General features: G+C 38.4%; 2 protein-coding genes and 1 long non-coding RNA gene across 3 annotated transcripts; 2 read left to right on the forward strand and 1 right to left on the reverse strand.

Moving 5' to 3' along the window:
* The first annotated feature begins 634 nt into the window (after positions 1–634).
* Positions 635–2,815, forward strand: LOC104103322 (uncharacterized). The gene is made up of 2 exons (XR_687884.1): positions 635–1,173; positions 2,610–2,815. It is a non-coding gene; the product is annotated as an uncharacterized lncRNA (long non-coding RNA).
* A 6,383-nt stretch (positions 2,816–9,198) lies between these two features.
* Positions 9,199–9,564, forward strand: LOC138892083 (uncharacterized). Its single transcript, XM_070175777.1, has one exon. The coding sequence runs from the start codon at positions 9,199–9,201 to the stop codon at positions 9,562–9,564; it is 366 nt and encodes a 121-aa protein (XP_070031878.1).
* A 7,114-nt stretch (positions 9,565–16,678) lies between these two features.
* LOC138892084 (uncharacterized) lies at positions 16,679–18,858 on the reverse strand. The gene is made up of 4 exons (XM_070175778.1): positions 18,796–18,858; positions 17,234–17,536; positions 16,898–17,089; positions 16,679–16,789 (listed from the first exon to the last, which is right to left on the reverse strand). The coding sequence occupies exons 1-4, from the start codon at positions 18,856–18,858 to the stop codon at positions 16,679–16,681; spliced, it is 669 nt and encodes a 222-aa protein (XP_070031879.1).
* Between the last annotated feature and the right edge of the window lie 2,796 nt (positions 18,859–21,654).

Consider the following 21,654-nt stretch of genomic DNA (forward strand, 5'->3'; position numbering starts at 1 on the left):
TCATACCGTTGTGATCACGCAATATTTGCCATATACATAAGATTATTTCTAAAAATCCCCAAAATAATCTTTTTAATTGTCTTTTGATATTTTATATAATTTTAGGAATTCTTCTTTATTTGTTTGTTTGCATTTCTTTGCATTTGTGCACATTTAGGAGTACTTTTATTCATTAAAATATCATCAAAAGTATTTAATTCTCTATTTTTTGGCATTGTAGGCTTTTTAATTGATATTTTTGAGTTTAGGGACATTTTAATTGCTTTTCTAAAAAAAATATAAAAATAAAAAATCATTTTATGCATTTTTAAGTTTACTTAGCTAGCTAGTTTTTTAAGCCCCAATTAGCCTAGTAGGTCAGTTCTGCAAAATAGGTTTAATTAGAATTAAGTGGCTACTTTTGAAAATCAAAGCCAAAGAAGAAAGGAGCTGCTAAGCTTAAAATAGGACCTGGGCCAAGCATTTGGACGGCCCAGTTTTGCATCAAAGACACGTCCAATTCGCCCCAACCCAGGCCTCATATATGGTCCAGCCCTTTCAAAGACCAAACGACCCCGTTTTGACCTAGTTGATATCCGTTGTTCATAAAGATTCATCCAACGGTTGGGAACTAATAATACCCCCCTTATAAATTTCGGAACTAGCCCCTACCCCCAAACGACCTGACAGACCCATTCTTCACCCTCTCTTAACCTCCTCCCTATGCCGCCGCCGAAAATCGCCCACGGCAACGGCCTGTCTCCAATCACCTCCACATTTTCACCAGACAACCACCATATTCTTGTCATCTCATATATCTTCTCCATTCCCCTCAAAACTCTCTAGAGTTTCTCGATTTGTAGATCAACAAACTAAAGCCCTAGATTTTCCCTCCTTTTTAATGATCAACCACACCAGGGCTCCTACGACGATGTTGCTTATATCAATCAACTAGTTTCGTGAGACTTTTCGATTAAAGTTAGTTTCGCATCGTTTCATGGCCGCGCGGAATTCGGTCAAAATCCGTTGACTGGCCAGCATCTTCTTCAAGCGATTCCATTCTGTTTCCCTGGCCTTGCAAGAGAAATTGTCACATATAACACTAACTGTATGAGGAAACTCCGGCTAGTGCTTGTGTAACAACTTCTCCGACTTGCCGAAACTTTCTTTTGGCGTCCCATTTAGCTCAAATAGGTATATTTCTATGTTTCTTTTGTTTACAGTTTTGTTTCTTCGATTATCATATTTTCTTTGTCCCATGCTATGATTCTATCAAATCTGATGACTTTAGTTTGCATTAATCATCAATTAGTCAGATTCACATATCCTCTTTAAGTGTTAATTATTGTTAGTGTTAAATCATGAAATTACAATTTCATTTAGGTGAATTATTGTTTTATTTTGTTTTATCAGGTTTTAGTTAATTTAGGCTAGTTTAATTAGGTTATTGATAGAGTTAGTAAAATTGAGCCTAGGCAGTGTACCTGAACTTGTTCGACCCAGGCCCATGTTATGAGTTCTGATAGGTATATTAAAAGAGTTAAAAGAAATAAAATAAAAGAAAAGGGTAAAAATAGAGAATTTAGGGGGCAATTGTGAAAGCAAAACATAAGGAATCTTAGTTAGTTATTTAGGAAGCTTCTAGGAGGGACTAACTTGCAAGGAAATAAAAGAAATGACCAGGTATTAGGGACTAAAGAGTAAAATAGAAATGGAAAAGGGAGGCAAAAGAAAGAAATTAACTGAAAAGGAATCTCTGCATTTCTGACTCTCACACTCACTCATATGGACACACACACCAGTTACTCATATTCTCATCTACTCTCATTCCTCTAGACTCGTGCACACCTCACTCTTACAAGAGCAAAAAGGAAGCAACTCTCTGAATTCAAATCTGAATTTCAGATCTAGAATACAAAAATTTCAAAAAAAAAGAAGAAGAAGATAAAGCAAAAGAACATTGGATAGAAAAGAGATTTATGTACTGTTCGAAGCTGTTGTTGTTTGTTTCTATCTCCCTGGGTTCTAAACATTGTTGTATTTTAAACATTGTTGTTGTTCGCTGCTTGATTCTGCTGTATCTACCTTGCTGAGCTCCAACCTTCTATCATCCAGCCTTTATTTGACAATTTCTAATCAATTCCTAAACAGCTAGGTACACGTCTTAAATTTATACTTTCTATTCAATTCAAAAAATAAAATTTTGGTTATTTTGTTGTCCAGTTTTACCTACTGCTACCTGTTTGAATTTGTTATTCTCGATCAGGCTTTTGGCACAAATAGGATGCTTGTAAACTCAGTTGAAATGTGGTGATTATGTAATGTAATTTGATCTCATAGTTATTTCGTGAAGTTTACTCGAAATTGGTGTTGAAATGCTTTGATTTAGCTAATGCCTAAAATCAGCTATGATTTAAACAACAACAATAAAAGTGATCATGAGATTAGTTCTTTGATTTGTATGAACAACCATTGAACATCAAGTGTTATTAATTTGAAGCATAACTGATGACATGTGCCAAATCTCTAAATTTAACTGTTGGACTTCGATTTTTGGTGGCTTTGTTCGTTTGGAGTAATATGCATAGAATTCTGATTTGCTAGAATAATCCAATGATTATTTTTGGTAGAATGAGATGCCATTTGAATGAGTGAAAACCATAGCTTGGAGAAGTTTCTTTTGTGGAGAATATGTAACGGAAGCATGAAAGTAGTTTGTTTTGTTTTAGATTAGCATATCTTGTAATTTATGATATCAATTCTCAGATCTCTTTGATTATGTATGAGACAAAGCTGTTTGATCATAAAATATTTTTGCTTAGTATTGTTGGCCGAATTTTGGCACTGTTGGGCTTACTCTAGAACCCCAGATTTATCTGGGTCTCTAAAAGTGAATTCAGTTTAGTGTAGTTGAAATTGGACTTGTATACTCGTTTGGGGTCATTTAAATCCTATATTTATCATGCCCAGTGACTTTTCAAGCGGTGTAAGGGGTTGCTGGTTCACTAAACAACCAGTTATTCAAATGCTCTCAACAACAAAAAATGTAAACAAAAACCGTTAAGTTAATATTGTCCTTTTTAAATGGGTTACTCTTGTGTATATCTAGCAATTAGCTTCAATAAGCTTTACCTACCCACGAATGAATTTCATAACCCTTTGACCTTTCCAATAATCCCAAATCTTAGAAAATAAACATCTTGGAATACCCGTAGTTGCTTTAGGCATGCTTTAACTAATAATTCGTCATAGTTATAGGTACGGTTCTCGTGGCATAATTGTGACACATAATCCCAAATTCAAGTGCACGTTCACGTGACTTGACCTTACAACTTTAAAATAATAATAAGTAAACATGCCGTAAATCGCGGGTGTATTTCACGCGGCGCGATTTGCGATGTGTATAAAATGACAAGTGTACGACATCATAACTTGTTCAAATAAATTTTATAAGTACTTAAAATGGCCACAATATTAGTTAAAAGCGGTAAAAGGGTAATAACGCACAATAGGTTTAAAACATATAATAGTCAGACAGTGAGGCCAGGTGTAATTGTAAAGCGACCGTGCTAAAACCACGGAATTCGGGAGTGCCTCACACCTTCTCCCGGATTAATAGGATTTCTTACCCGGTCTTCTGTATCCGCGGACCATAAATAGAGTCAAACTTTTCTTGATTTGGGATTTAAAATAAATGGCGTCTTGGGACGTCGTAAATGATTATTCCAAGGGGCGACTCTTAAAAATGAAAATAAATAATCCCATTTCAATAATGTTACTTAAATTTGAAAACTCCTTTTCCCCGCAAAAAGGAAGTGTGACAGTTCTGGCGACTCTGCTAGGGAAACGAACCCAGAACTTCTGGTTCAGGGTTCAGAATTCGAGCTTAGATGACTTCTATACATGGATTTTGTATATTATCTGATTTTACGTGTTTGGGCCTAATGTGCTAAATGTCGCTCTTTACCTCTTTAATATTACCGTGAATTGTATATAAACTATTACAATACCCTCCTTCTATCTGAGTCTTCTATATCTTCCAGGAAGCGCACGCTGGCATGGCTTCTTTTCTATTAGAGTTTCATACCCCTAATTTTAGAACGAGGATCAGATAAGTTACAAAATCGAATGACCTTTTGGTTCCCGGTACGTTGCCCCCCTCCCGGCTCGAGTTGTCCGCTCGGGTAAGCCAGGTCTAGAACTCCACACCTTAAGGTTTAAACTTAGAAGAACAAAGCCTCATGCTGGATCCCTAGTAGGTACGCTTGTTTGCATCACATGCATTTGACTTTGGGGACTCAACACAAGGGTTGGGTCCATCTAGGACAGGTGTACCCCAAAATAAAAGACCATCCTAATGCATCTTACATGCTACTTGTGCATTTGTTTGATCTGGTTTGCATGTTGACCGACTTTTAGAATAGGGAAAGATAATCAAGAAAATCCATGAGAGAGAAGATAGGAGAGAGAAAATTTACCCGGTTCTTGAATGTCACGACCCAAAATCCACTAAAGGTCGTGATGGCGCCTAACACCACCGTCAGGCAAGCCAACAGTGGATGATTAACTCAATTACTCATTTTCGTATTTTTGAAATCAGAATTTCATAAATTAAGTAGTAAGAAATAGAATTTTACATGGTAACTGATAATATGTTCACGACTACAACAATGAACCACCCATAAGCACCTCCAAAATCCGGTGTCACAAGTACATGAGCATCAACTAGGAAATATAATACAATTCAACCTCTGTCTGAAATATAAATTAGATAGGAGAGTATAAATAACTCTGATGGAAACTCTGCAGGTTGCGGATCGTAACATAAAATGCATCTCACGGTAAGTCCCCGCAACATCTGCGCCTCTGCGCCCAGAAGACCGCCAGACATATATGTACCTGGACAACAATGTGCAGCAAGTGTAGCATGAGTACATAAATCAACTCGTTGGAGGAGTACAATTATACCATGGCAATTCATAAGTTTGTCCGATCTCTACAATAACGAGTCTACCACTCTGCACAAGTCTAGTCTCAAGTCGTAACAAAAAAATAAAGGAATTTAATAGGCAAGAGACTGTTCAAATAGTACAGCTATAGCATGGTGTGAGCCTAAGTCTACCCGAACAATAACATAAATCTAGCTACGTACGGACTCTCGTCACCTCGTGCGTACGTAGCACCCACAACTAGTAGCACATAACAATTACATCATCTAGGGGTGGTTTCCCCCTCACAGGGTTAGACATGAGACTTACCTCGCTCTGAAGTTCCATAACCGGCTCCAACGCCACTCTAACACTTCAAATCGATGCCCATCGCTCCAAAACTAGTCAAACAATATGCAAACCAATAAAAATATACTCTAACACTCATAATAAATCAATTTATAACAATCCCCAACTCCGCTCGAAAAGTCAATAAAGTCGACCCTCTAGCCCACGTGTCCGGATTCCAAAAATTTTTGAAAATAAATATTACCCATAACTCATATGGTCTATATTCAGAAAATTATCCAATTATATCCATGAATCGACCCTCAAATCAAGGATTTACCATTTCTCAACTTTAGGGCTCAAAATCTTAATTTCTACAATCCTAACACGGATAAAAATAATAACCAACGGAAATAATCATGGAGAAACATCAAAATAAAGGTCATATATTTACCCCCTTGTTGAGACGAGAACAACGCCGCAAAAATCACCTCAAACGGAGCTCTAGAACTCAAGATATGCCCAAAATATCAAAATAACGCGGTATGGTTTTTATATACTCAGGGATTTTCGCTTTTGCGACAAAAAATCCGCTCCTGCGCATTTCCAGCTATAATTTCCGCTTTTGCGGACCAATTTTCGCACCTGCGGGGTAGCAGATGCGGACCCAACTTCGCATCTGCAAAGCAACAACACCAACTCCCTTCTCCGACACTAAAATGAGCATAACTTCCTCATACAATATCTAAATTTGACGATTCTTTTTGCTATGGCTCCGTAATTATGATACGAATCTAATGCTTCAATAAAAATAGAAATTTGATCTCATTTTCTTAATGTGGTACCATTTATGCTTGAAGAAACGAAGTTGAAACATAAAAAACGAGCGCAACACAACCCAAACCTTTTCGAAACTCACCCGAGCCCTCGGGACCATGTCCGAACATACCAATAAGACCCAAAACATAACGCGGACCTACTTGAGGCCTCAAATAACATCAAACAATATCAAAACTACGAATCGTATCTCAAATCGAACTTAATGAACTTATGAACTTTCAACTTCTACAACTCACGCCGAAACATATAAAATCAATCTGGAACAACTTCAAATTTTGCGCACAAGTCCCAAATGACATCAAGGACCTATTCCAACTTTCGAAATTGAGATTCGACCCCGATATCAAAAAGTCCACTCCCGGTCAATCTTTTCAAAAACCTTCAAATTTTCAACTTTCGCCAAATGACCACGAAATGACCCACGGACCTCCAAATCCACATCCGGACACGCTCCTAAGACGAGAATCACCATACTGAGCTATTACTAGGCTAGGAATCCCAAACGGACATTGATAATATTAAATTACACTTCAACCCAAATTTATAAAAATTCTTCCAAAATGCCAACTTTCTATAATAAGCGTTGTAACGCTCCCGGGTCATCCAAAACCCGATCCGAATATACGCCCAAGTCCACAATCATCATTCAAACCTATTGGAACCTTTAAATCCCAATTCCGAGGTCGTTTACTCAAAAGTCCAACCTTAGTCAATTCTTCCAACTTAAAGCTTCCGAAATGAGGATTTTCTTTCTACATCAACTCCGAACTTTTTGAAATTAAATTTCGACCACACGTGCAAGTCACAATACCTGAAGTGAAACTTCACAAGGCTTCAAACCACTGAATGACGTGCCAGGGCTCAAAACGACCGTTCGGGTCGTTACATTAAAAATTCTGGTATTTGAAAAAAAAAAGAGAAAGGAAAGAAAAATCCCGAAACTCTGCTGAAGTTTTAGAAGGTCGTTACAAAATAAGTTAAATTTTCAAACATGTCATTTTTCTCGATTTTGAAAAACTGACCGAACTACGCAGGTCTGATTGTCACCGGATGTGAGATACGTAGGCAACCTTCATCAGGTTTGGCCCCAACTTTTAAAAACAAAATTCAAAAATATTTTCCTTTAATTTATTCTTTAGAAGTCCCTCCTTAAAAAATCCCAAACCAATTTTTTTTAAACCCAATGATATTTTTCTTATTTTTCGAAGTCTTTCATTCGAAAAAGAAAGAACAAATCAAAGTCCAAAAATATATATTTTTTTATTTAGAAGTATTGTTTCCAAAATTAAAAAACAAAATCAAAGCCAAAAATCTAAAAAAATATTCGCTTTCTTCTTTAGAAATCTTTCTTTTGTAAATTTGTGAAAATTGAAATCCAAAAATATTTTCGTTCTTCTTCAGAAGTTTGCTTTCGGAAATAAAAAAGGAAAACTCAGAAATCCAAATTATTTTTGTTCTTCTTTAGAAGTCTTTCTTTTAAGAATTCTAAAAAAAAAAAAAACACTCTCTCTCTCTCTCTATATATATATATATATATATATATATATATATATATATATATATATATATATATATATATATATATATATATATATATATATATATATATCTGAAAAATTCTCAAAGACTTTCTCAAATTTTAAAAATTCTCAAAAACACAAATCGAAATCCGAAAAATATTTTCTTTGTTCTTTCGAAGTCTTTACTTCAAAAATTCCAAAAAGAAAAACAAATTGAAATCTAAATTTAAATAAATATTTTCGTTCTTCTTTAGAAGTCTTTCTTTCAAAAATTCCCAAAAACGAAAAACAAATATTTTTATATAGATAGAAAAAGAGAAAAAGAAAATAAAAAGAGTTAGCCTATTTACTATGTTCCTGGTATCCCAGAACTATGTAACAATATAATTCATGCGGCGTCATGATACGTAGGCAATCCCCATCGGATGCAATCATAGCCATAAATAATTTGAGTGAAAGTAAACAAATAAAATAGAAAAACCAAAGAGCAACCAAAAAATAAAACAGAAGAGGAAAAACAAAGAGTGACAAAATAGGAGGGCAAAACTCAAGAGTGATGAGATCAAAAATAAAGAGAGCGGTAAATCCAACAGAGAGCTAGAAATAGAAGGAGTGCAGAAAATTAAAAGCCGGGATGAAACACGCGGACGTTGCAAACACATGGTAGAAGCGTTTAACTGTTTAGGTGCATTGCATCTCAACATGCAATTTCCTATCTCTTAAATATCTCAAAACTAACAAAGTTGTTGTGTGTGCAATATAGCCAGTTCTATTCAGGTGGATGGTTTTCGTTGGTAATCTGGCTTCCCATCCTTACTTCACAAGATCCAAAGGAAATGTTACGATGAACTACGAAAGCAATCTACCAATTATCAACCCTGAGGATAGCTGACATCGACTATTCTACAGCCAAAATCAGCAACTGCTAAAGAGAATAGGATATTGCGTCTCCGCATGTTGGAAATGTGGGATGCCTGGTCTAATGGTAGGGAACCTCCAAGTGCAATCCCTGGGTTCCATGAGTTGATCCCAAGGTCAGGTGGTGCTACCAAAGTTCCTCTGTCCAAACCGTTAATCCCGTGTGGGTACCCTCCAATGCCATCTAACGGTCCTGGCATGCCTTCCGTGGTTAGCCCCCAGGCACCGGTTTCAAGGGCACCGCCAACACTGTTCTCCGCAGCACCTGTCTTCACCGTGACATAGCCAACTATGCCCAGGTCGTGTTTTGAACCTCCAACTTTCATATTCCAGGGCCCACAATTTCAGCAGGATATGACCTATGTCACTCCGGACTCATATACTCAACCTCCACAGTATAAGTTTCTGGTTGAGCAAGAAAGAATAGTCAAAAATCCCGAGTGGGATGAAATGGCTCAAAAAATAAAAGCATGGAGCAGAGTTTAAAGAATATGCAGGGCCTGAGCAGCCAAAAGAGTGTCTCTTACTTTGACTTGTGCATGTTTCCCCATGTCCAGTTACTAGCTGGCTTTAAGACGCCAAAATTTGAAAAGTACGATGGGCACGGAGACCCGATCGTTCATTTGTAAAGATATTGCAACCAGCTAAGGGCCACTGGTGGAACAAATATTTTTTTAATAGCATACTTTGGAGAGAGCCTTGTAGGAATTGCCTCTGAATGGTATATGGATCAAGAAATCGCTCATTTGCATGTGTGGGACGATCTGGCCCGAGATTTTGCCTGCGAGTTCCAGTATAATGTGGAAATCGCTCTCGATACAAACTCTTTGTCCAATTTGAAAAAAAACGTGAAAAGTTTCCGTGAGTATGCAATCAGGTGGCGGGAGCAGGACGCCGAGGTAAAGCCTCTAATGGATAAGGCAGAAATGGTTACGGTCTTCGTACAGGCCCAAGAGTCGGACTTCTTCTATAACATGGTGTCTTCTATGGGGAAGCCGTCTGCTGAGGCCATTAAAATTGGAGTGATGGTCGAAAATGGTTTGAAAACTGGCCGAATCTTGAGGCAGGCTGCCTTTAAGGCCACATCATAGACCGTTCAATATGGTTCAGGGGGTTTGATAAATAGAAACAAGAGAGAAGAGGGAGCCATGCTAGCTTCGAGCTCGAGGGGGCCCACAGGTCATTCAACCAATCATATATGCCACCCAGAATCCCACAACATTACTACCCGCATCATGATGCTGCATATGCCGTGGCACTGCCTCACTATGCGGTGATGAACGTGCAACCTTACACACGACCGTAAAACTATCCACAAAATCGAGCTCCACCTCTCAAAAATGCATGTCCCTACCAAGCTCCATATAATCCCCAACAAAATGATCCACAATACAATCCTCGTCCAAGAGATCCTCTCAAAAGAAATCAATTCACCCATATTGGTGAATCATATTCAAGTTTGTTTTTAAAAGTTAATCAGGCTAGGTCTGCTGCAGCCAGTGGCCCCAAACCGGCCAAACCCCGAGTCCTCCTCGCACCGAGCTGATGCTAGATGTGAATACCACTCTGGGGTAGTGGGACAAGATATAAAGGACTGTTGGTCCTTCAAGAGGGCAGTTGAAGCTAAAAGAATTGTTCTTAAGGATGATGAGGCCCCTAATGTGACGAACAATCCTTTGCCCACTCATAACAATGGGCCAGTTGTTGGAATGATCTATGATCATGAGTAATTTGATCCGGCACTGAAAGCCATTATAGCCATTGCCGCAACAGAAAGAAAAACCTAAAATGGTCGCCAAAACATGAAAGTTTCTTGTCAGACGGGAATCTCGGTAGCCGGTCTTGCTGTACTATCTGCGTCTGGATTATTTCAGGGTGTAATCCGGATGTTTTACTTTATTGCCTTACTTTTTGATGTAAACTCTTCTATCTTTTAAAATTCAAATAAATGAAATCAATATTTCATCGTCCATGAATGTTGTTTTCCTTAATCTTGTCACTTTTCTTATTCTCTTTTTAGTTCTGTTAAATGCAGATTTTAATAACATGACATGCTTGCGGACTTTATGCCTATATCCTAAAACACTCCCAGACTTCGAAATAATGAATAAGGAAGCAAAATGCAATGAAGATAAGGTTTTAAGAAAATAAACAGAGAATTGGAACAATAAGCCTAAACCAAGTCCAAATGAAACCGCCCTTACTTGTTGGTTTATGGCACTGAAGCCGTGATACCAACAGAAATTGAAATTCCCTCTCTTCGGACCGTTGTAAAGGTCGAGATTGAGGATGAAGAATGGGTCAAGGCCCGATTGGAACAATTGACTTTGATGGATGAAAAATGATTGACCACAATTTGTCACGGGTAATTGTACCAACAAAGAATGGCCCGTGCCTACAACAAGAAAGTGCAGCCCAGAAAGTTTGAAGTGGGCAGATCGTTCTGAAAAGTATCATCCCACATCATGAAGAAGCTAAAGGAAAATTTTATCCAAATTAGAAAGGGCCATACAATGTAACAAGAGTGTTGCTAAAAGGAGCGTGGTACTAGGGAGACATCAAAGGAAATATCCCCGAGATAACAGTCAATGCAAGTGCAGTCAAAAGGTACTATGTTTGACCCTCTACACAACATTAATGCTCTCTGATTGGATGAAGAAGGCTTTTTTCTAGCTACCTAAAAACTATCAACCTTTTGCAAACCCATTGAGCCGGTTATACTTCTTTGATTACCCTCTTTGGAACTTTGTATGTAAAAGAAAGAAAAGAGGAAAAGAATTAAAAAGAAAAAAAAGATATTTACTATATTTCGTACGTTTCAGATATAGCACGTCCCTTTTTTTTACTATATGAAATCCACACTTTGACACCTGAGAAAAACAAAGAAAAAAAATGAAAAAAATAAAAGAAAAAAAAAGAAAAAAAAGAAAAACAAGAAGAAAATCAAAAACAAAGTTCAAGTTAATTGAACTATGTTCGACCTAATTTCGAAAATGATACGTAGGCAGCTTCACGCTGGGGTTCGGTCACAGCATACAAAAATCCATATTCCCCTAAAAGTGAAAATTGGGGCAGATGTTATAATGGTTCGGTAATGGTTTCGCTCGAAAGGTTCCAAAGTTGTAATTCAATCCAAATTCTTTTAATCCAAATCCTTTTCAAGTCCTTCCAATCAATCAGTGAGAATGTTCAAAATTGGAGGATACAATTACTTGGATATGATGCAACCAAAATGAGAGAAATAAAATGAGAGAGTCTTGTTGGTGAAAACTCTCATGGTCACCTTAAGGCGATGGTGAGTACAGAAACTAAAAATGAGAGAGTCTTGTTAGTGAAAACCTGCAAAGGGAACTATAAGGTGACGATGAGAAAAGAAATGAGAGAGGTCAGCTAGTGAAAACCCGCAAAGGGCGCTACTGATCGAAAAGAGGGTCCTCACAGCCCTGACATCAACACAGTACTGGGCAAGGTTTCATGTTTCAAGGCAAAAGTTGTGATGGTTTCTAAGAGTCGGACGGTTCACACAGATCAGACATTCAGTCCAAAAGGCATGTCGTGTTCACTGAAGTCCACATGTACTCTCAAATAAGTCCGTCTTTTGTTCCACGAAAGGGATACCTCGTGATTAAACTCATTCTCCATTCTATTGCTTGTTTTTATTTGAATTATTTTCGATCTAACTTTGTTCCAAAAACTAAGGAAAAAAAGAAATGGCAAGACTGATTTACATGGCTCTCATTTGACACAAGCTAATATATTCAAAAGGCACCCAGCCTCGGCAAGGGCATCAAGTCAACCCCGACTGGCCATGGTGGTCGATGCTTTGAAATTGAATACTCTAGGAAGGAGGAAATCAAATTGAAGTGCCTACAAGGGCGAAATGAAGTTGAAAAGGTTAAGTCCCATGTGACTAACCGTCATGCAAAATTTGAAAAGCCAAAGGTTCCCCAATGCTCTGAAATTAGAACTTTGAATAAAGAAGTCAAAGTTAAATGCCCACAAAGGCAAAATAAAGTTGGAAAGGTTAAGTCCCGCTACATGACTAGCCATCATGGAAAAGGTTTGAAAAACCAAAGGTTCTCCGGGCCAGAAATGCAATCGGTATTCAGGAAACAATCAGTTGCAGTTGAAATCACCATCAAAAGAAGATGGGCTGAGATCAAGTGACTGAAATACTCCAAGCCACAAAACCAACCACCGTTTCGAACTAACAATTGTTCTTTGTTGAAAAACATGAAACATGTGCAATCCAAAAACAACCTTGCAAGAAACATGTACAACCAAAAAAGAAATCGCGGGAAGACTAAAATAGCTCTACAAAAAAAAACTCTCAAAAGGGGAGTCTTCTCAAAATTATTTCCCGCATTTACTTATTTTCTAAATAAAAAAAGAATAAGAAGAAAGAGAAAAAGAAAAAAAAATAAAATCATGGTAGTATAGGGCACACCAATCCCTAGCTGCATTTTCCAATATAGGGTTCAACATTCCCTAGTTGATATTTTATACATAGGGTACACCACTCCCTAGTCTCATTACCAGTATAGGCTACACCATTCCTTAGCTGTTATTTTCCAACATAGGGTACACCACTCCCTAGTTGATTGATCTTAAATGCAGGATACACCACTCCGTGATATCTTTGTTGATAAAGCTTAAATGCAGGGTACACCACTCCCTGATATCATTCTTTTAGATATAGGATACACCACTCCCTAGTCTTCTTACAGTATAGGGTACCCCAATCCCTACCTGCATTTTCCTACATAGGTACACCACTCCCTTTATGATTGAGCTTAAACGAAGGGTACACCACTCCATAGTCTCCTTACCAGCATATGGTATACCAATCCCTAGTTGTGTTTTCCAACATAGGGTACACCATTCCCTAGTTGATGATATTTTAGACATAGGGTGCACCACACCCTAGTCTCCTTACTAGTATAGGGTACACCAATCCCTAGTTGTGTTTTCTAACATAAGATATACCACTCCCTAGTTGATTGAGCTTAAACGCAGGGTACACCATTCCCTGATATCATTAGCAATTGATCTTAAATACATGGTACACCACTCCCTGATATCTTTGTTGATAGAGTTGAAACGCAGGGTACACCACTCCTTAATATTCATTCCTAGACATAGGGTATACCACTCCCTAGTCTTCTTACCAGTATAAGGTACACCAATCCGTACCTGTGTTTTCCAACATAGGGTACACCACTCCCTAGTTGATGATATTTTAGACATAGGGTACACCACTCCCTAGTTGATTGAGCTTATACGCATGGTACACCACTCCCTGATATCATTACTAATTGATCTTAAATGCTCCATGATATCTTTATTGATAGAGCTGAAACGCAGGGTACACCACTCTTTGATATCATTCCTAGGCATTGAGTACACCATTCCCTAGTCTCATTACCAGTATAGGGTACACAAATCCCTACTTGTATTTTTTAACGTAGGGTACACCACTCCCTAGTTGATGATATTTTACACATAGCGTACACCACTCCCTAGTCTCCTTACTTGTATAGGGTACACCAATTCCTAGCTGTGTTTTCCAACATAGGGTACACCACTCCCTAATTGATGATATTTTAGACGTAGGGTACACCATTCCCTAGTTTCCTTGCCAGTATAGGGTACACCAATCCCTAGTTGTGTTTTCCAACATAGGGTACACCACTCCCTAGTTGATTGAGCTTAAACGCAGGGTACACCACTTCCTGATATCATTACCAATTGATTTCAAATGTAGGTTAAAACACTCATTGATATCATTATTGTTTGATTGAGCTGAAATACAAGGTACACCACTCCCTGATATCATTCCTAGACATAGGGTACACCCCTCCCTAGTCTCCTTACCAGTATAGGGTATACAGATCCCTAGCTGTGTTTTCCAATATAGGGTACACTACTCCCTAGTTGATTGAGCTTAAACACAGGGTACACAACTCCTTGGTATCATTATCAATTGATCTGAAATGTAGGGAACGCCACTCCCTGATATCATTACTGTTAGATTGAGCTGAAATGCAAGGTAAACCACTATGTGATATTATTCCTAGACATAGGGTATACCACTCCCTAGTCTTCTTAACAATATAGGATACACCAATCCCTAGTTGTGTTTTCCAACATAGGGTACACCACTCCCTAGTTGATTGAGCTTAAACGCAGGGTACACAACTCCCTGATATCATTACCAATTGATCTTAAATGCAGGGTACACAACTCCCTAATATCATTACTGTAATTGAGCTAAATTGTAGGGTACACCACTCCCTAGTCTCTTTACCAGTATAGGGTACACCAATCCCTAACTGTGTTTTCCAACATAGGGTACCCCACTCCCTAGTTGATTGAGCTTAAACGCAGGGTACATCACTCCCTGATAGCATTCCAAATATAGGGTACACCATTCCTAGTCTCTTTACCGGTATAGGGTACACCAATCCCTAGCTGTGTTCTCCAACATAGGGTACACCACTCCCTAGTTAATTTTATTTTAAGTGCAGGGTACACCACTCTCTGATATCTTTGCTTATGTAGGGTACACCATTCCCTAGCAGCATTTTCTCGACATAAGGCACATCAATCCTTAGTTGAGATATCATTTGGACAATGAAGGAAATACCATCTCAAAAAAAAAAATCATCATGATCTCTTCAAGGTATACCATTCTCGATATTTCATTGCTTTTAATAAAGAAGTAGTTTAGAATTATATTACAATAACTCACAAAATTTTTCTTGTAAAAACTGGGTTAGAAAAATTTCGTTCGTTTGTTTTGGTGTCTGACCAGGTTTTACCTCGAGGCACAAGGTTCGAGATGACCAAAAGAAGAAGTCTTATTCCAGAATAAATAAAAGAAAAGAAAAAAAAAGAAGTGAATCCAAAATGCAGAAGTGGATGAAAAGACATGTACTGCTCAAGACATGACTGAAGTCACGAACATTGCATTTTCCTTTTTGATCAGAAGATGTCGTAGAAAAATGAACTAGCACCTGCAGCTAGTAAGCATCAAGGTTCAGATCAAAAGTCTGCATGAAGAACAAGTCAAGACTCAAAGATCAAGCTTCAGAAGACATATATATGAATCTTATAACTCATAGCTAATAGGCTTGTTTAGTTTCTTTTGATTTTGATTTTTGTGTAATAAGGAGTTCAACAAGCAGTAACAGCAGTAACAACAGTGAAATCACAGCTCTTCGGTCATCCCAGCTACCAAAATTTTCCAAAACTACACTGGCCTGATTCCTTTAAAGCAAATGATATGCAGGCAACTTCGGAAGCAAGGTTCGGTCAAACTTTTTCAAATGCTTCCCATAGAGTATCAAACGGGCAAAAATTGTTCATAATTGCCCACTTTATCTTTTTCTGAAAACTCTTCATGTTTCCAAGTAAAGAGGGGCAACCGTAGTTTGGAATGGGTGAGTTTTTTCTCTCTTTTTTTAATGTCCTAACTTTGCCTAGGCCGCCTCTTTCGGATTTTTCAACCTGGCGTACCTTTTTTTTGTTGGGCCGTACACAGTTTATACTCTTGCAGGCCATGATTAACATGCAGTTTATGCTCTTACGTTAAGGATCACAGTGACTTGCAATTTAAGCTCGTATTTTGATGAGCTTTGCAACTTGAAGATTTTGCTCAAACTTGAAGAGCTTCATGATATACAATTTAGGCTCGTGAATCTAGGAGGGTAGCAACTTTAGGGATAATACTTTTTAAAATATTTCCCATTGATAGGGTCGACTCTCATGCCATATGCATCAACCATTAATCCCTACTTGAGTAAGCTTCTTGCACAACATATGGCGTATCCCATTTTGAAGTGAACTTAACCACAAATTTATGGAAAGTAATAATGGGTCTTCATATGGCAAGGTCTTGATCTCCTACTTGAAAGAACCTTGGGCGAACTCTTTTATTAAATGTGCGAGACAACCGAGCTTGATAACATTCAAAACTCTGTTGAGCTTCCAGCCTTTTCTCATCAAGAGCCTCCAACTCTGCTAGTCGAAGTCGAGCATTTCTTTATCAGTGATCTCTTCTTGAATAGCTAATAGTAATGAAGGTATTTGACGCTCGAGTAGCAAAATGGCTTCGATTTCATAGACAAGTGAATAAGGGGTTTCTTGTGTTGGTGTGCGGTGATTTGTCCTAAATGACCATAGAGCTTCTTCTATATGGTCATGTCAATCTTGTTTAGATTTAGAGATGACTTTCTTTAACAAGTTGCATAGAGACTTGTTGAATTCCTCAGCTCGACCATTGGCGGCATCATTGTACATAGAAGAGTTATGTTGCTTGAAGCAAAAACGATTACTAATCTTTTTCATTAACCTATTGTCTTATGGCTTGCCATTATCCATTATTATGTAGCAGGGAATGCCAAAGAGATAGATGATATTTACTCGGGTGAAATTTGCAACATTCTCCTTCTTTACTTCCTTAAGAGCAACAACTTCCGCCCATTTTGAGAAGTAATTGGTTGCGGCCAAGATATACAAATGTCCACCAAAATATTTTGGTATCCGTCCAATAATATCCAATCTCCAAGTGTAGAATGACCATGATGCAACAGTCGGATATAGCAGTTCAGGAGACTGATGAATAAAATTTGCGTTGAACTGGAAAACCTTGCATCTTCGAGTATATTCCAAGCAATATTTTACCATCATTGGCCAATAATATCCCATCCGTTTTATATGGAAGTGGAGCTTTGGTCCAGACTGATGTTATCCACATACCCCAGAATGTGCTTCTTGCAAAGCTTGGAGTGCTTCATCTTCCCTTAAACATTGCAAGAGTACTCCCTCAAATGATCTTCTGTGTAAAGCATCTTTGTAGTTGAGGAAACGCGGTGCGTGATGGCAGATTTCAGTCCATCTTCTTGGATTTTCTAGAAGTATCCCATAGCTCAAGTAGTTAATGATGGGTTGTCGCCAATCTTCCTTATCAACTTCATAAACAGCGACAACATGCTCTACTTCATTTTTCTTACTCTCACCCACATTTGGCGGCGGTACTACCCATCTTTTGTAGATAGTAACCTGCACTTGATCAAGCAGAGTTAGCGAAGAAGCTAGAGCAGTTAAAGCATTAACCTTCTTGTTTTCTTTTCTAGGCACATATTGAATAGTCACGTCACCTATCCTTCCTATTAATTATTTTGCATAATCATGATATGGGCATTTAAGCCCAGGTATTAATGCTTGATACACAGTAATGTTATTAGAACAGAGTTGCGTCAACATAAAAGAGTAGGGAAGAACCTCACCTTGAGAAGTGACAAGTACTACACCAGCACCAGCTCCTATGCAACATCATCAAAGTACATCTTCTATGGAGGTTGAACTTCAATGACCATTGTGTCCTCATCAGGTAATTCGTTAGTAAGCTCTTAATCATCAGGTATAGGGTGATCTTCCAAGAAGTCTGCTAACGTTTGTCCTTTTATAGCCTTTTGAGAGATGTATACAATTTCAAATTGTTGAAACTCGAGGTAGCACCTTGCTAATCGATCACTAAGGACAGATTTTGGCATCATGAACTTGATGGGATTTTCTCTAGAAACAAGATGAACGACATGAGCTTGAAAGAAGTGCTTCAACTTTTGGATTGATAAGGCTAGCGCCAAACATAACTTTTTGATTGGCGAATAATTCAGCTCATTTGGTGTCATCATCCTGCTCAAGTAGTAAAGCGAGTTTTCTTTCTCTTTACTATTTTCTTAGGCCAACATCGCTCCAATAGACCTTTCTTGTGCCGAAATGTATAGTATTAACGGCTTTCCAGGTATAGGGGCTGCCAAAACTGGAGGCTTTATCAAGTAAGTTTTAATACTTTCAAAGGCATTACTATAAGCTTGGTCCCACTTATAAGGAACGCCCTTTTTCATGAGGAGATTGAATGGTTGGCACCTCCCAGCTAGGTTTGAGATGAATCTCCTAAGGTATGCTAGCTTTCATTGCAGAATTTTCAATTCATGAACATCCCGAGGCTCAGGCATTTTCAAAATTATATCTACTTTGGCTTGATCAATTTCGATCCCTCGATACCAGACAATGATACCAAGGAACTTTCTAGAAGTAACTCCAAAGGCATAATTCAATGGATTCATCCTAAGTTGGTACCTCCGGAGCATCTCAAACACAATTCTCAAATTTTTCAAATGGTCGCTCCTCTTTCTTAATTTTACCACCAAGTCGTCAACATAGCATTCGACATTCTTGTGGAGAAGGTCATCAAAAATATTCTGCATAGACCGTTGGTAAGTAGCACCGGTATTCTTCAAGCTAAAAGGCATTACCTGGTAACAATAAATACCCTTGGGGGTGCGGAATGCAGTAAGCTCTTCATCTTTTGGTGTCATGCGAATTTAGTTATAGCCCGACGAACCATCCATGAAAGACATTGCCTCATAACCAGTACTACATCAATCTCAACTCTGGAATAGGAAACGAGAATTCAACTTTGGGACATGCATTGTTGAGATTCTTAAAGTCAACGCACACTCGAATTTGGCTATTTTTCTTTCTCACGGGAACAATATTTGAAACCTATGTTGGGTATTTAATTTCATGAATAAATCCAGGTTCGATCAGTTTGTTAACTTTGGTTTCAATCAGGGGAACCAAGTCCGGCCTAAAGCGCCTTTGGGCTTGCTTAACAGGACGAGCACCATTCTTGAATGCAAGGTTATGGAATTCTACTTTGGGGTCCAAGCCAGGCATCTCTTTATAACTCCAAGCAAAGACATCCCTATACCCCTTGAGTAACTCAATATAAGCGCTTTCTTCATCAATTTCTAGTAAAACACTTAGGTAGGTGGGCCTTGGTTCTTTATCAATACCAAGATTGAGTTCTTTTAAGGAATCAACTGTTGTCTTCACCCCTTCTTCAAGTTCCGGCGGAGCATCTTTTGCATCTTCATCTTCTTGAGGGTCCCCATCATTGAATGATATGTGATAACATAATGAAAGATCCTCTAATTTCTTGTCATCCTCCATTAGAGATGAAGTACTTTGCTCGTCTAGTGTAGTAACATGATACGAAGAACCCACACTTTCTTCATCTTCATCACATTCTTTAGTGTAGACCACAATGTATGGCTTTACCTTCAGTACCTTATCACCCGAAACCATGAGTTTTGTATGTCGTCTAATTCTAGAAGGAACCAGACTTTGGAAATCCTTAAAGATCTTCTGGATTCTAGGAGAAATAGATTTTCTTGTATTTCGATAATTTCCTTGGAACTTGTTCCCCTTCTTTAATGGACTCAATCTCTCTAATACATAAGTCCCCACAATTGGTTTTCCAAGTTAATCAAAGATAGAAGGCCTGTTAGAAGCAGTAGATTCATTTTCTATAGTGATATAATTGTTGCTTGCTCTTTTTATGAATAAGTGAAATGGTGACGGTTTCTTGTATCCCAGACCTTCACATGGCTGCCTATGACCAGCTTCTGACGGGAGCTTCCTTAATTTTGACGGCTCATTGGGATTATATCCAGCTTTTTCAAATAGCATGTATGATCAAAACCTTTGTTTCTACGCTTTGTAGGGAGTGCCATATTCTGTGAATGATTTTGGGCAACGAACCCTTCAAGTAGTATTGAGGATAGCTTTACTGCCTCAATTCATTTGATCGGAAGAGTTAATCCCCTTAGCATATTAGTTTGGAGATTGGATGATTCACCCTCCTCTTTCTTCTTTTTAGGGACATAGCGGAGCGTAGGAGTTACTTTCTTGCCATAAGACACGATGTTCCCTCTATGAGATTTATTTGAGATAGGGTGCACCTCCTCAACAGCAACTTTGGCTTTACCAGCAGTCGCCTCAGCTATTTAGGTCGTGGACTCGTCATTCTTTCTCTTCTTGACATCATCAGTTTTTAGCTCCTTCACAATGTGGTTTTTCAAGTAGAACTTTGCATCGGGGAAGTGTGACTCAGCCTTGGTTAATGGCTTATCATCAGCAACTATCTTCTTCTCGACTTCACCCTCGTAGTACTTCAAACATTGATGGTAGGTAGATGGCACCACTTTATTCTCGTGTATCCAAGGTTTAACCGGTCATTTTGAGCATTTGCATTCCATCCAGCTGTTTGAAGTCTTGAGTAGCTTCATATGGTGTATTATGACTTGTATGAATCATCAGTATTGGTTTTCAAGTGATTCAGGATTGATTTGAAAGAATGATTCTCAACTAGGAAGCTTTAAGTTGGAAGAGTCGACCAAGTTTGACTTTTGTGTATTTGACTGCGGATCGGTGTTTTGATAGTTCCGTTGGGTCCGGATAGTGATTTTGGACTTGGATGTATGTCCGGATTTGTATTTGGATGTTTCTTGAAGGTTTGGACGTTAATTGGAGAAAGTTGACAATTTGAAGGTTTGAGAATATTCATAAGTCTGACTAGGAGTTGAAAATTTGGGATTTGTGTGCAAAATTTGATGTCATTCCGGCTTGATTTGATATGGTTCGGCACGAGTTTTGAAAGTTAAAAGTTCAAAATATCATTAAGTTCGATTTGAGGTGCGATTCATGGTTTTGATATTGTTATATGTAATTTGAGGCCTCGAGTAGGTTTGTATTATAATTTGGGACTTGTTGGTATGTTTGGACGGGGACCCGAGGGACTCGGGTGAGTTTCGGACGAGTATCGGACCATTTTGGGCCATGGTATTGTTGGTTTTCTATTGTTACTTGTTGCCTTTGGTGTTCTTCGCGATCGCGAAGGTCCAGACGCGATCACGAAGTGTGTTTTTAGTCTACTGTGAATTTGTTCATCGCAGACGCGATATGTGGCACGCGTTCGTGAAACGTTAAGTTGATTGTGTTCCGCGTTCGTACTACAGTGTCACGTTCATATTAAGGAGTTGGGAGCTAGAGGAAATGTCTTCGCGTTCGCGAAGTAATTGCCGCGTTTGTGAAGGTCTGGGTTTGTTGTATATCGCGTTCGCTAGGACTATGCCACGAATGCGTAGAGTCATTTTGTTGCGGTGAGTTTTTGTTCATCGGGAACGCAAGGGCCCTTTTGCGTTCGCGAAGCATATTCCTGGGCAGTGTTTATAAAGTACTCTATTCGAAGGTTTTGGTCATTTTATCATATTTTGAGTTTTGGAGCTCGGATTTGGATGATTTTAGAGGCGGTTTTAACCACATGGATT

Source organism: Nicotiana tomentosiformis, chromosome 5 (assembly GCF_000390325.3).
Source record: "Nicotiana tomentosiformis chromosome 5, ASM39032v3, whole genome shotgun sequence".
Taxonomy (NCBI): Eukaryota; Viridiplantae; Streptophyta; class Magnoliopsida; order Solanales; family Solanaceae; genus Nicotiana; species Nicotiana tomentosiformis.